The sequence below is a fragment of the Panthera uncia genome, assembly GCF_023721935.1.
Source record: "Panthera uncia isolate 11264 chromosome B2 unlocalized genomic scaffold, Puncia_PCG_1.0 HiC_scaffold_24, whole genome shotgun sequence".
Classification (NCBI taxonomy): domain Eukaryota; kingdom Metazoa; phylum Chordata; class Mammalia; order Carnivora; family Felidae; genus Panthera; species Panthera uncia.
Window position 1 is genome coordinate 103,429,466 of NW_026057580.1, and position 15,250 is coordinate 103,444,715.

The 15,250-nt window shown below is 47.6% G+C and overlaps 1 protein-coding gene across 1 annotated transcript in view; it reads left to right on the plus strand.

Annotated features, from left to right (window-relative positions):
- The window catches only part of PPP1R14C (protein phosphatase 1 regulatory inhibitor subunit 14C), an 85,373-nt gene extending 83,699 nt beyond the window's left edge, over positions 1 to 1,674 (plus strand). The window contains exon 4 of the mRNA XM_049653073.1: positions 1,503 to 1,674. Within this exon, the coding sequence (XP_049509030.1) occupies positions 1,503 to 1,577 (75 nt within the window). The 3' untranslated portion in view covers positions 1,578 to 1,674. The remainder of the gene's footprint in view (positions 1 to 1,502) is intronic.
- Positions 1,675 to 15,250: the final 13,576 nt, after the last annotated feature.

Here is a 15,250-nt window from a genome sequence, read left to right on the forward strand (position 1 = left end):
AGAGATCACTTGGCCTGGGAGGCCATGACTAAGCGTTGTGGTTGGTAGGAGAATTTACGAGTGGTTCCTCACAAGGCCAAGTGGAGAGGAAGATTTCTCAGTGGTTTTGCTCTTGGTAAATTCCCGACGTACTCGGTTCTGTCATTCACTGACTGCTACTTGCTGGTCAGAAAGTTTGGCTGTCCGCTTCTTCTGTGACAAATATAAAATAGAAAGACAAGGTAATTTTTACCTAATAAATGGGATTTTTGGAGCAGCCAAAAATTTTAAGTCATAAGGCAACAATGAAAGATTCCTGAAGGCCTCAAGTGGGAACTGTTCTACATTGTTCTTCGATCTTTGGGTGTCCATCTATGAATAGGATGTGAAATCATTTTAGTTGGTCTCCCTCTGCATTACCTTTTAAATGAAATTAGAATAGAACAGAAAAGGGGCGCCTGGGTGGCTCGGTCGGTTAAGCGTCCGACTTCGGCTCAGGTCACGATCTCACGGTATGTGAGTTCGAGCCCTGCGTGATCTCACGGTATGTGAGTTAGAGCCCCGTGTCGAGCCCTGTGCCGACAGTTCGCAGCCTGGGGCCTGCTTGGGGTTCTGTGTCTCCCTCTGTCTCTGCCCCTCCCCTGCTCACACTTTCTCTCTCTCTCTCTCTCTCTCTCTCTCTCAAAATAACAAGTAAACATTAAAAAAATGTTTAAAAAAAGAATAGAAAATATAGAGTGTATTATGTACATTAAGTATTTGTTCTTTAGATTTTTATTTCAGGTATGTGTCTGTATGTACTGGATTGTAAATATAAAATGTGTGTGGCTTTCAAAGAAAACGGATCTGTAGTCAAAAAAGTCAAAAGACTCTTCTTTCTGAGATGTAGATCAGTGGTTCTCAGTGTGGAACCAGCAGCAGGTTACCTGGGAGCCTGTCAGAGATGCACATTCTCACCCCCCGCCCAGAACGACTGAGTCAGAAATTCTTGGGCCCAGCACTCTGTGGTTTAATAAGTCCCCTGGTGATTCTGATGAGGACTTACATTCGAGAACCGCTGTTCAAGCCTTGCTGTTCCGGGGGCGGTCCAGAGACCGACGCTGGCATCAGCTGGCAGCCAGTGAGAGATACAGACTTTCAGACCCCAACCTGGGCCTACTAAGTCAGAACCCACAAGCTCTCTGGGTGATTCGTATGCTGATAGTAAAGGTTTATTCAAGGTTGAGAAAGCTGATCTAAACCACATGTGCCTTTGGAGGCCAAATCAATAATGTCGGCGACTGAGAGCAGCTTGTGTTTTTCTCCCCCAAAGAGAGCGGCGGTGAGAAGGCATCACGATGTGAGGTTTAATTATGCTTCGTTGGTTTAAAAATGTCCTGGAGCGAACCAGCGAGGGTTAACCCATCCAACCAAACTCATCACCTACAGTTAACGGCAGTTGACCTCAATGACTTCAAGCAGATTTGAACCCCACATTTTGGTAGAGCAAGCCTGCCAGATTAACTTCTTCTGCTCTCTTTTAGGAATTTATCCAGGAGCTGCTCTGTCGGATAAGAGGCATGAGAAAACTGAGTCCTCCGCAGAAGAAGACTGTATAATTCTAGCACAGGGTGGACCGTCCCAGAGACGAAGAAGGGGTCCTGGGATTTGGGCTTCATGAAGACATTTATTAAAGACCAGTTGCCCTGATGAGAACCTTTTCTTTGGGGGAGGGGGTGTCTATTAGACATTTATTCAAGAGTGTTCCTTTTTTGTTTTAAAAGGTTTTGCTAGTGTAATATTTTAATAGCAAGGATATCACGACTCTGGTTTCAGCCCAACCAGGGGTATCAAACCAGGCAGACTTGGAAGAATGGGCTGGGCCAGGCACCGTTTTCTTTGAGAAATCAGAGGTTTAGGACCTAACTATACAGGGATGATGGTTTTCTTACAGCTAGTTTGGTAATACTTTTTCCTAAGTTGTACAACTGTCTCAGATGTCGAATTTCTTGTATATATCTCCACACGACTAAGTTAAAATGTAGATGTGAGTTTTATTTCACACCGATGGAATAAACTTGTGGTTTTCCTTTCACTGGAGGTCACAGTACCTGTGTGTTCAAGAGGTCACGAGACACTGTTCGCGTGACCTGCTGCTGACCTTCAACATTCACTTCATGCACCAAAGTGAACGAAGTCAGTGTATCCGTTATTTTCATGAGCTACGCCACAAAAAGTCGAGTTGGTCAAGGGCTTAAATTCATGGACTTCATATTATTTCATTATTTGGGATGCTTTGCCAGGTCACGTCCTTATTGCCTCGTTTGTGGTCTTTTAAAGTTTTATGAACCCTTAATTTGAAGAACTATTCAGATGTCTAGAGAAATGCCCATGCTGAGTGGTGTTTTGCAGTGGAAAAAGGAAGCACCGTGTAGCAATTAATTCTCTGCTTTCAACCAAATACTGTGTATTATTCTCTCCCCACGGAAGCAGGTTGTAAGGAAAGTTAGCAAATTGGGTATCATCCTCCTTAGAAGTAGATCTGGTCCCTTCCGTCCCTGGACAGCATTAGACCAGAGCAGGCGAACCGAGTGTTGAACACCGTAGAGGTGAGAAAGCTTCACCTTCTCTCAAGAGAGTTGATCCAGGGGCATTTGCTCGTGTGGAAGGGGGGTGGAGATTGTGTTTTTGGTTGTCTTGTTGGCCTGCGGTGAGGATTCCGGCTCCGGGCCCTAATCGTGCACCCCGGGCTCCTTGCTTGGAGCTAGGCGTGGGGCACCAGCCCTGCCCCTCTCTGTTATATATCAGCTCCCTGGAGAAGGGTCGACATTTAGATGGATGTGGGCTGGGTAAAAGGTCAGAGTAGAAACTCTTCCTTCCCCCCAGGAGGCCTCCACCGCCTCCCCACAGAAACCCCACTTACTGTAAGATGTCTCTAGGTGGCCCTGTCCGAGGACAAGGGTCAAACATTTTATGTCAAGGGTGCTCTGAACATATTTTATTTTTTAAAAGAACTATGTCTGTGAATTTTATGTATACTGGCAAGCTTTCGAAAACGTATTTAATTTTGTAATGTTTACCAATGATTTATTCACAAGCTGTTTACTCAAATAAATGGAGCTGCTCACAACTCTGCGTACACATTTCATTGCAAAACACGTCAAAACGATCACTTTACTCTGTGAGGTGTTCTGCGGACAGGGGTACCAAGCACTTCCATCTGGCTTTTCGTTTTCGAGGTGTTTTCGGGCATCTGATCCTGGCTGTCTCCTGATGGAAGCAGAGTTGCTAGAAAACACTCCTGGGCCGGGAAGGAAACAGAGGAACTCTGTGTATCTGGTCCTGCCTGGCCTCCATGCCAGCCCTCTCTCAGGCTATGTGCTTTGCATTTAACTAAAATTCCCTTTTCTCCATCTGATAGAAAGTCTCAAGAAAAATGGAAATCAATCACATATTCCAATTATTGTTAGAATGCCGTGGACCCTATGAACGGGAAAATACCGAATTTGCAGGGTTTCCATGCAAATTGCAGGGTTTCCAGGCATCACTCATGCCTGACTGATGGGCTGGCTGGTTTAGATCCCGTCCTAAGTATGTCCAGACTTCTAGTATTTACCCCATCACAGAGTGTACCCACGGTATTATTACTGTCTAGTCACCTCTTTGTCTCTTCTGTTAGACTCTAGGATCCTTGAGATTGGGACTGAGTCTTAGAAACCAAGCACCAGCTCCTGAACTTGGCCCATCAAAGAGATCAATACGTGTTTGCTCACTGAATACATATGATACAAGATTCTTCGAGAAAACTCAACTGTTTCTTTCCTGGCTGGGAGAGTGGTTCTTAGGCCTGAATGTGCATTTGGATCACCTGGGAAGCTTTAAAAAGTTCTGACCAATTTCATCAGAATTTGAAGGAGCAGACCTTACGCATTTTTTTTTTTTTTTTACCCCCCAAACTCCTAGCTTGAGCACCAGCTGGCCCATTGGATCATTCTTGTGTAGACGAGCTTGACCTTACTGAGCTCAGCCAGCCATGTTTATGCTGTCACAGCATAAACTATTTCTCATTCTGTCTTCTGCTGGAGAGGAATTACAGCCCAGCACTAAGGGGAATGACTCCAAAGTTCCAGCTTCTAGTTCAGTACTTACCCGAGCATTGAGAAATCTGTTTATTTATCACTGTGCTAAGCACTTACATGCCTTATCTCAGTCCTGATATTTAGCTTTTTTTATTAAAAAACTTTTAATATTTATTTATTTTTGAAAGAGAGAGAGAGCACAAGTAGGGAAGGGACAGAGAGAGAGACACAGAATCGGAAGCAGGCTCCAGGTTCCGAGCTGTCAGCACAGAGCCCGGCGCGGGGCTCGAACCCATGAGCCGTGAGATCATGACCGGAGCCGAAGTCATATGCTTAACTGACTGAGCCCCCTGGGTGCCCGGCCCTGATATTCATCTTAAGAGATAGGTTGCATTATCCTCATTTTACAGAAGAGAAAATAAAAGGCGCGTTGAACAGTTTCCCGGAGGTCACATGTTTACCGGAGGGCTGCTGTCTGACTCTACGCCCCTCGACCATTACGCTTTCCTGCCCCTTGCGGGGGGTTGCTCTCAGGTGCCCCGCGGGGGCGAAAGCCGGGAGCTGCATGTAAAGCGAGCTGAGCCCCTGAGCTGAGGGGCGGGGAGTGGGAAACTGTGGTGGGAGCAGGTCCTCGGCCACGTTCGGGTTCTCCCTCCCTCCTGAGGACAAGGGCTTCCAGCTCCTGAGGGTCGGTCAGTGCAGCCAGACTCTGTGCTGCGCCTCTATTTCCAGGATCCCCAGCCTTCTCCCCTGACAAAAATCTCCTGGACTTGGCCTTGGCAGCTCAGCACGGAGTACTTCCCATCAGTTCCCAGAGGAGGCCAAATCGGGAGAAAGAACAGTTTGAGGACAGTGCTTTTCCATTCCCGTAACACACAGATACCTGAGTTCCATTTACTATCTAAAGTCCCCATAAAAGACGATGTGCTGTGCAGAATCACTACCAACAATCGACGGGCACGTGATGACATCGGCTCTTTCTAGGAAGGGGCACAGTGGTTGGAAACATGAGCTGATTTTGAGCCATGACTACCATGTCCGCAAGGACACTGACCAAAGGGGCAACCGCCGAGAGCAGCCAGGCTGGCCCACGCACTTGGGCCACCGCTCAGGGAAGCAGGTAGGAGAGCCTCGGAGATGGCCCCTTCCCCTTTCATGACGCAGGCGAGACTGCCGGTGGGGGCCAGAAATTTGCCCCATGACTCGGTGCTTAGTTCGGCTCCCACCCAGCCCACTGAGACAGTGTTTGCCACTCTTCCTGCTGTCCCTCCAGTGTCGTTCAGCGAGACGCCTGGGCCCTGAGCCAGCCTCCAATGTGACCGACAGCTTGGGGAAAGGCAGGCCCCACACATCTCTATTCTCACATCGTTTTGGCTTCTGAGTCAAAGGCCTGGGGATTCCCTCTTCTTCTCAGGCAAATTTCCGTGAGTGACCCCGCTTTGAAGGTGCTGTCTCCCCACCCCCACCCTCATTGTCTCCTCCTTTTCCCCTGTCTTTGGTCACTAGACTCAGGGCCCTCTAATGGCATAAATGGCCTAAGGGGGCCTGTAGATGTAGTACTAAGTAGACGCCGCCCCAGGAACAAGGTGTCAGGGAGGCGGGAACCCCTGGTCCGTGGTCGATCTAAAAAAAGAAAAAAAGAATTCAATGTATTTGGCGATTAGAACTTTGCGAAAGCCATTTTCAAACCGGACACAGCTAGGAAGACCAGTAGTTTCCCTCCACTGTTTTCCTCTTCTTGAATTTACTACCCCCAACGATCTTGCACAGTTACTACCAAGAACGAGTACTGTTTCCTTTGGGATTTGGGATATCACTTACTGTGTGTTTGTAATTTGCCTGTGAAAAAATGGGTTGCTTCTCACAGTTCTCTCTGAGTGAGACCTATCCAGACTTCACGAAGTTCCTTCTGCCCCTATTCAGACACAACTGTCGGAAATGTTTCACTTTCTCAGTGTTCTCACGCCACCGTGGTGTCTCTTGACTGGGGATGAATTGTTTGTATAAGACTGGATCGCTCACCACTTTTCTTGGCTCTGCGGGTGTTCCCACACAACATGGCGGACAGGCATTTCAATAGAATACTGGTATCAAACCAACTACAGAGTAGGTTCTGGAAATCTGGTTTTTTGGTGCTTTCATTGGATCCATTGGATAAATCCGACCAGATTTATCTCTGGTACAGTTTTCCTTCGGCTTGTGGCTCTCTAATTAGAGTGTTAAGTGACTCTGCTGGATGGCCTTCTTTGGGCCGACCTTGTTCTGATAGATTCTAGGGGTAGGTAGTCCTAACAAGGATACGAGGGTAAAGAAAAGTGCACTTTTCACACCACGGCTGTGTAGACTTGATCTCATTTATATGCATATTTTTAATTCAGTGTTATCGTTGTTGGAAGACAGTTCTACGCAGGTCTCTTACGTTCCTGTAGGTCTTAATTAACGTCAGGATTGGAAGCTAGAGATCAAGTTCCTCCCTCTAGAGCAAAGAGCAGGCAGGCTTCTGCCTGTTATAAAGGATGTTTCAGTGCAGAGTTTTCTCTCCTACGATGCCACCCACGGCATGTACAATGTCATCTAGTCTTCTTTACAAACCCCTGGGGGAATTGGCTCTGGAGAAATTGACACCAAAAAGTGTTGCTCCTCTGGCTACTGCTGTTGCTGTGAGTAACAAACCATCTCTTCTCTCTGACCCTGCAGTGTTATGTCTGGTGCATTCATGAAACTGTGGCAGGCCAACCTGCCGGCCACAGGAGGCTCAAACCGGAGCCCCTACGCGAGTGTAGACGATGGCCATTCTTCTCGGTCTCTTTCAGTATGACTTGTATCATTTTTATAACTAGTAGATACCTTCCTAGGTTTAGACCCTAATTTGAGGAATCATTTTCAACTAGGTAGGGTCAGAAGTTTCTTTTAAAGAGATTTCATGCCTGCAAATGGCTGTTCTGTAGTTTACTTTCACAAGAGCCACTTTCTCTCCTCCTCCTTGTTAGCAACAAAAAGGGAACGCTGTCTGGTGGAGGGCAGGGAAAACGGGCCGATGGAAGAGAGGGGCACACCTGCTTCCCAGCAAAAGGGCACTGTGGAGTGACATGGAGACGGCCAGCAAACGACAGTTCTTGCCTCAAATCTCTCTCTTAAATATGAGCCTAAATAATCTGAGCAGCACATTATCGCTGGCTATTTTGAAGTTCCCAGATTAAACTCCCAAAGCAGTTTTGTGACCATAATTTATTTGCGTATCACAGTCCACCCAGTCGTCTATGAAACTAAAAATAGAAAATGAGCTCATGGAGTATCTGGTGCTACCAGATTGGCTCTTGTCCGTTCGCAGGGTGGTTCATAGAAAGTGCGATCCGACACACCTTTCTGGGTCACGAGTTGCTTGAGAGGAAGTGATTTACTATTGGGTGTTTCTATTGTTAGTAGCAGGAAAATGTTCCCTTGCTGTCGATTAGATTCGTAAAAGGGGACATTACTGACAAAGCCCCCTTTCTGATCGCTTGTGGATACAGAGAGAGATAGGAACATTCATCTTTAAAAAAAAATTTTTTTTAATGTTTTCTTTATTTTTTGAGAGAGACAGAGTGCGAGTGAGGGAGGGGCAGAGAGAGGGAGACACAGAATCCGAAGCAGGTTCCAGGCTCCGAGCTGTCAGCACAGAGCCCGACGTGGGGCTCGAACCCACGAACTGTGAGATCATGACCTGAGCCGAAGTCAGACGCTTAACTGACTGAGCCACCCAGGCACCCCAGATCATTAATCTTTAAAAAATATTTTTATGGCACTTAACACGGAACCTCACTCTTTTTAGCGGTAATCCCAACAGGGGGACCCAAAATGTACAATCTATAGTGTAGGTTTGCATCATTTCAAAAGCATACCCCAAAGCCCTAGAGAATTACCTCTTTCTGAAATTGGTGATGGGTGAGAAGTTAAATAAAACCTCCCAAACTTGGGGGGGAAAAAGCATAGCTTTTTTTTTCACTCTTGAATCTTATTTTCTGTTCCAAACATGTGTGCAGAGAACTCCCTGCCAATGTCTTTAAGCTAAGAGTTCCTATTGCTACAGCTCATGTAGGCTTAGGAGGTCCTCAAGACCTCCAAAACTTTGCAGGAGAGAGAGAGAGAGAGAGAGAGCAGGAGAGAGAGAGCCACACACAGAGCAACAAAGAGAGATCATGTGCCAGAGAGAGTGCCAGAAACTGGAAGGACACGGAAAGTGGCAGAGAGGCATGAACAGTTTGGAGAGAAGAGGGTCTGTGCTATCACTGGGTTCTCAAAATGTCCATACCTAGAACTGGTGAAGAACCTGGAAGTCTGGAGGCCACAGCCACGCAGGAAGCTGGTGCCCCAGAATAGCCGGTGGCAAGCCCAGCCTCCCCTCCTTGGCCTCGTTTCCCGATCTCCTGGATGGGGATCCAATCCAATCTCCTTCCTGGATTCCCCTGCCTGGATTTCCCAATCCCTTTCCTCCCCCTCATGCTCCCTTTGCTGAATTCCTTCATGGATGATAGAATCTTCCAGAGATGATAGAATCTCCCAGCCCACCTGGCAGAGACGCCTGGAAGGGGGCTGGTCCCGTACCCCCTCGTGCGCATGCACCGGCTTGTTCAGGAGGTAGATTCCAGGTGTCTTTCCTCCTCTGCTTTCCGGGATTGGTTCCGTGTATGGGTTCCCTTGATCACAAGCCTTTCGAGTAGATTCACCTCCAACATGCCCAGCTTCACAGTCTATTTCTCTTCTCTCTCTCTCTCTCTCTTTTTTTTTTTTTTTTTGGCAATTTTATTTTCTATGGTAAAATACACGTAACACAAAATGTAACATTTTAGCCATTTTCAAGCATACAGTTCTGTAGCATTAAGTACATTCACATTATTATGCAACCATCAGTTACCATCCGTCTCCATAACTTTTTCAACTTCTCCAACTGAAACTCTCTGCCCATTAAATGGTAACTCCCCATTCACCCTCCCCTCAACCCAAGGTCACCATCAAAGTAGTTTCTGTCGCTCTGAGACTGACCACTCCAGGTCCAACCTGTAAGCGGGATCTCATACTTGTCCTTCTCCGTCTGGCTTCTTTCACTGGGCATAATAGCTTCAAGATTCACCCATGCTGTGGGGCACACGGGTGGCTCAGTAGGTTAAGCATCCGGCTCTTGATTTCGGCTCAGGTCACGATCTCATGGTTTGTGAGTTCGAGCCCCACGTCGGGCTCTGCGCTATGTCAGCATGGAGCCTGCTTGGAATTCTCTCTCCCTCTCTCTCTGCCTCTGCCCCACTCGTGCTCTCTCTTTCTCTCTCTCTCTCAAAATAAAGAAATAAGCAAAAAAATTCATGCGTATAAAAAAAGATTCACCCACGTTGTCGGAATTTTTTTCCCCTCTTTCAGGTTCAGTCTATTTCAACTGATGATGCCATTGCCTAAGCAGCACACCCTGTGTTGTGAAAGGGCACCTGCAGGAAAATCTTTCCACACCTTAACCCCTGCTCCCACTCACTTCTGCAATCTTGTTTAGGTGATCAAGCAAATTGAGACAAGCATGTGAATACTGGTGAACAGTCCCGGCGGGGAGGGGGGAGGAAAAGAAGGTAAGAACAGTGACTTGCCCCTTGGCAAACCACTTCTTCTGTGTATCGTTGTGTTGTCTCATAGGTGTGCAAAGGAAGAAAGCTCTTGTGTTATATTTGGGCCTGGAATTTAAATTCTATAAAATATTTGATACCTTCTAAGAGGAAGTAAGCTCTTAACTGTTTCTGCTCATGTATTATCATGAGTCTCATTTAATCCAAAGCACTGTTCCATCATTTGTGATCTTAATATGGCAGAAATACTAAAGGTACGTCTTCTTTTTAAACTTGTTTTTTAAAGTTTATTTATTATTGAGAAAGAGAGAGAGCGCACCAGCTGGGGAGAGGCGCAGAGAGAGGGAGACCCAGAATCCGAAGCAGGGTCCAGGCTCTGAGCCATCAGCACAGGGCCCGATGCGGGGCTCGAACTCATGAACTGTGAGATCATGACCTGGGCCGAAGTCAGACACTTAACTGACTGAGCCACCCAGGTGCCCCAAGGTACTTCTTAATGCCACTACACAGATCAGTTGCATATGTGACGTTAGCAGCAGAAATTGCCCCGTCTAAGTGCTTGCTCACCCTTCTACCGCCTGTGATTCAGAATGCCTCATCCACCCGTATTATGAACCAGAAAAAGCCGTGTCTCTAATGAGCCCCAGAGCCAGAAGGCAGAGGCCCTGAAAGAGCTGGAACTCCCCCTGTGACCAACAGTAAGTATCAAACTTCATGTTCATTCAGTGATGACTGTCTAGGGAAAAACAAGCGGAAATAAAGGGGCTTTCAAATCATAACCAGTAATCAACCCAATATCTCCCTCAGGTACTAACTTCATTACAAGGGAGTCATAATTTTTGTGTTGTCAGTTTTTGCAAAAGTCCTTGGAGGTTATTCATGGACAATCAGCAAAGTCTATGTTAATGTCTGCTGTGGATTAGGGAAGGATGTTTTGTGACCAACTTTTCAGACGCTTCTATTGAATTGGCCGAGATTGCAGGTTTCATTGGGTTCCACTCAAGGCTCCATAAAAGCTTTCAAATTACCTGCCAGTGTCAGAGTGAACCGTCTCCTCAAGAAGGTGGGCGAAGCTTGCCCACCATACCACATATCAGGCTTTTAACATAATGCTACGGCTCCCTCTGTCCTCCTCCTGAATGGTGACCCGGAGGCTAAGCTATGTGTCCCGTGTTTTGAAAGAAAGAATCCTCTAGGGAACAGGCTTAGAGTTGGTAGAGTTGGTGGTGTTAGCAGGCACCAGCCAGTGAGGATTCAGCTGCCACGGGAGGTCTCGTGCCCCGCCCTCCTTCCTCTGGAATACTGCAGTCCCCCCACCACATCAGTGCTGGGGACCCCGTGATTGGACATCCACTCTCCCTCAACGTTGCCCACACATACCCCCGGTAGGAGCCTTAAACTGTAATCATCTTTGCTTTCGTCCAATTCCTTATTGAAGGGGAGGGTCTGGGTACGTGAGGCTGGGAGGGCTAGTTAAAGGTGGGGAATGGGGACCACCAATGGCCATTGAATGTCAGTTGTCTGCACCAGCCCTGTGATGTGAGCAGTATGATGTCCCATTTACAATTAGGAGCCAGGCTGAGAGAACGTCAAACTCTTTGCCAAAAGACGGACCAGGATAGGCAATATAAACTGATACCATACTTTAGGAGGGCAACTTAGAAATATTTATTAAGGGGCCCCTGGGTGGCTCAGTCAGTTGAGTGTCCGACCCTCGATTTTGGCGCAGTTCATGATCCCAGGGTGGTGAGATCGAACCTTGCAACCGGACTCCGTGCTGAGCTTGGAGCCTGCTTAGGATTCTCCCTGTCCCTCTCCCTCCGCCCCTCCCCCTCCCTCTCTCATGCTTTCTCTCTCTCTCTCTCAAAAAGAGAATAGAAGTATTGATTAAAATATAAAACGTTAATATTTTTTGCTTCAATAGTTATATTTTTTAAAATGTAACTAATACTTGTACAAATATACCCATACAGTTTCTTTGTGACAGTGTTTTTGTAATAGAGAAAAATGGAAACCAACCCATGCCTGTCAAACATATAGTTTTAAGAAGAGTGATACACCAACAGGGTGTTGGTTACCAAGAGAACAGAGGAAATTATAGCAAAGGATTTAATATAATCTTATTTTTTATTAATTTTTTAATGCTTATTTATTTTTGAGAGAGAGAAAGAGAGAGAGAGAAAGAGAGACAGAGCATGAATAGGGGAGGGGCAGAGAGCGAGGGAGACACAGAATCCCAAGCAGGCTCCAGGCTCTGAACTGTCAGTACAGAGCCCCATGCGGGGCTCGAACTCATGAGCTGTGAGATCATGACCTGAGCTGCAGTCGGATGCTCAACTGACTGAGCCACCCAGGCGCCCCAATGTAATCCCATTTTTTATGCAAATCCCATATACATAAGATTATATACATTTTAAAAAGTGGAAGAATACTTTGTCATCAATAGTTATCTTGGGGTAAGCATATAGGGTCAGGTGTTGGGGAGACCGCTTACGGTTGATTACATTTCTGTAGCGTTCGAGTATTGAGTAAGACATCGTTGTGCAAGGTGCCTCGCCCAGTGCCCCTGGGAACCTCGTACCTGTGTTCGGGGCTGGCCAAGCATGGTCCGCACTGCCTAGACTGTGTGCTTGGGCCCGGGGGACTGCACAGAGGGTCTGGAAGTTTCCAACAGGCCCTGGCCGAGAAGGTTTAGCCAGAGGCATTTTTCTTCTGAGAGAAGAGGCCGATGGTCAATTGGAACCCAGTTTCCTGATCCCCAAAGGGCGTCTGTGGGGAATGTGACAAAACAGGACGAAAATAGCATCCAGCTCCAGCAGGAAAGTTTAGGGCAGACCCCGAGAGTGCAGGGGTAAAACTTATCCCTAAAGACGTGGTGAAGAATTGGGGGGAGGGGGAGGGGTTTGTGTTTTCCCCCAGAATGGTCCCAGAGCCGTGGTGGCTGGAGCGGGCCCAAGATGGCTCTTCCATTGTTCATCTCGGATAACTCCGGGCAGCGTGCCTCCGGCGCCTGCGTGTTCTGCCCGTCCAGCGCCCACGGCTACATGCTTTTACCCAGGGGCACTGTCATTGTTGCCAACCCCGCCCCGAGCAAGTGATGGTGACATCAGCTACCTTTCAGTGAGTCCCCTCTATGCGGATGCATTTGGATACGAGCTGTACTTGCCTCACGAAGCTGTGGTAGGTCCCGTTACCTAGATAAGGAAACTGAGGCTTGGAGAGGTTAAATAGCCTGAGGCCACACAGCCAGTGGATGGGAAAGATTCCATTTCAAGGTTGGCCGTCTGAGTACAAAGCCAATTCTGCCCAACTGTGTGTAGTTTGTAGTTACAAATTGAACCGAGTTTCCAAGTTGGACGGTCCTCTGAGCTAGGAAGTGGGGGCCATCATGTCCTTTGGCTCCTGTCTTGTGATACAGGCCTCTCCAAAGTATGGGCATCTCTCAGCATTGACAATAAAAGCTAGCGAAACGAAGCATATATTGAGGGAGGCCCCGGGCGCTAGATTAAGCAGTCTGTGATTCTCGTTTGTTCATCTGAACATTTCCTTCCCGAGGTACTTCACACGAGGCAAATACGGCAGGGGAGGGCCTGGCTCAGAAAAACACCCTAGTGGCTGTGAGACAGAAAGCTGCAAGGGAGCGGGTGCAGAAGGGTCTGGTCTTTATTGTGATTCTCCTGTGGGCATCAGGTGGGCTCTGGGAGGTCGACAGAGTGAGAAGAACATTCGGATCTGTCACAACCCAGGCCGGTGTCCCTGGGCAAGTGATTCTGCCCAGGCAAGAAAGGAGCAAACAAGCAATTGATGCCAAAAAGTCCAGCCCCGGATAAACAGCTGCAGCAGCAACGTAGTATGTTCATCAGATTGGAAGCTCGAGACGCTGCCCAGATGCGGTGCCTCTCACCCCCTCCCCCAACAGCACTGGGCTGGGAATCAGGCCTGAACGCTGCTCACTCCCTGTGATTTTCAGCACTGCCTTAAGGCCCGTCCCTTGCTTCCTTTATAAAGTGGAGAAATTACAGCATTAGATTTTTGCATGTGTGTTAAGCCCTGTGTGCAGACACAAAGTGCCTTGTTACTATTCTGTGATTAGGAAAATGCTGCACGTAGCTGCTTAGAATACTTTTCTTGCTCATTTCTGATTTAAAAAAAATAATGATCACTACCCTTAAGACCTTTGTGTTTTCTCTTCCCTTTTGCTTCTTGGTCGGTTCCCGTGGTCCGTCTGATTCTGCCAAACCACAGTCGGGTGAAGCCGGGGGGAGCTCAATGGAGTTGAGGGTGCGTGGTAAGTCTTCAAGGCCATCTCTAGGAGTAACCCTGGAGCACCTGCCCATGAGGGACAAGCATCTGTACCCCAGAAATCTCAGGCTCTCGAATTCTGTAGTTAGATGCTCAGAGGAGTGGAAGATACTAGAGTTTTGATCCTTGTTGTCTGCATATTAGACTTTCTACTTTTTGAAAAATGTTTTTAATGTTTATTATCTACTTTTGAGAGAGAGAGAGAGAGAGCAGGGGAGGTGCAGAGAGAGATGGAGACACAGAATCCAAAGCAGGCTCCAGGCTCTGAGCTGTCAGCACAGAGCCTGACACAGGGCTCGAACCCACGATCCATGACATCATGGCTCGAGTCGAAGTTGGACGCTTAAACCAGCTGAGCCACCCGGATGCCCCCAGACTTTCTACTTTTATTATTCAAATGTATTTGTATTATTTCTCCCTCTTGGGGTCACATTTGGCCAGTGTATGAAGGCGGCAAGCTGAGCAAGAATCCTCAATCCAAAAGCCATCCCGGTGGGCCAAATTACAGGTGGGAAATGGCCCTCCGTATACCCGAGTTCAAAGAAGGAGAGCTTCATCTAACGAGGCACACCTGTGTTCCCCCAGCATTTCTCGGGGCCAGTGTTCTCAAATCAAGGACAAGGTTATGGAATATCATCTTTTATTTATTTATTTATTTATTATTTATTTTTAATTTTTTTTTCAACGTTTTTTATTTATTTTTGGGACAGAGAGAGGCAGAGCATGAACGGGGGAGGGTCAGAGAGAGAGGGAGACACAGAATCGGAAACAGGCTCCAGGCTCCGAGCCATCAGCCCAGAGCCTGACGCGGGGCTCGAACTCACGTACTGTGAGATCGTGACCTGGCTGAAGTCGGACGCTTAACCGACTGCGCCACCCAGGCGCCCCTGGAATATCATCTTTAATTACACCTGCAGTCAGCCCCTCTAGGGCTCTGTGCTGTGTTCACCTCTTGAATTATATACTCCAATTAGCAGAGACCTCCCTCTGGCCTCAAGGTTTCATTTGTAAGTCTCTCCTGTCTCTGGCAGCTCCAGTTTCTGGAAGCGTCATCTGTAGGATTTCTTTCCTGCTGCCTCAGCTTGCATTCTTCCTTCTCCCAGCGACCTGTGGCTGTGAGCCAGCTAAGGGCAGAGGCTGCTCTCTCGTAACCCCCCTCCGCCTGCCCCCCACCCCCCCTGCTGGCTGTCTCTCCTGGCTCTTCCCTGAACTGGTCTCCACCTGTCCACAGTATTTTAATGAAGATGTTGCCCAGCATTTCCAGAAGGAAGCAACGTTCCCTTTTTTAGCCAGAAAGTCTCAGGGGGAGAAGCATTTTTAGGAGAA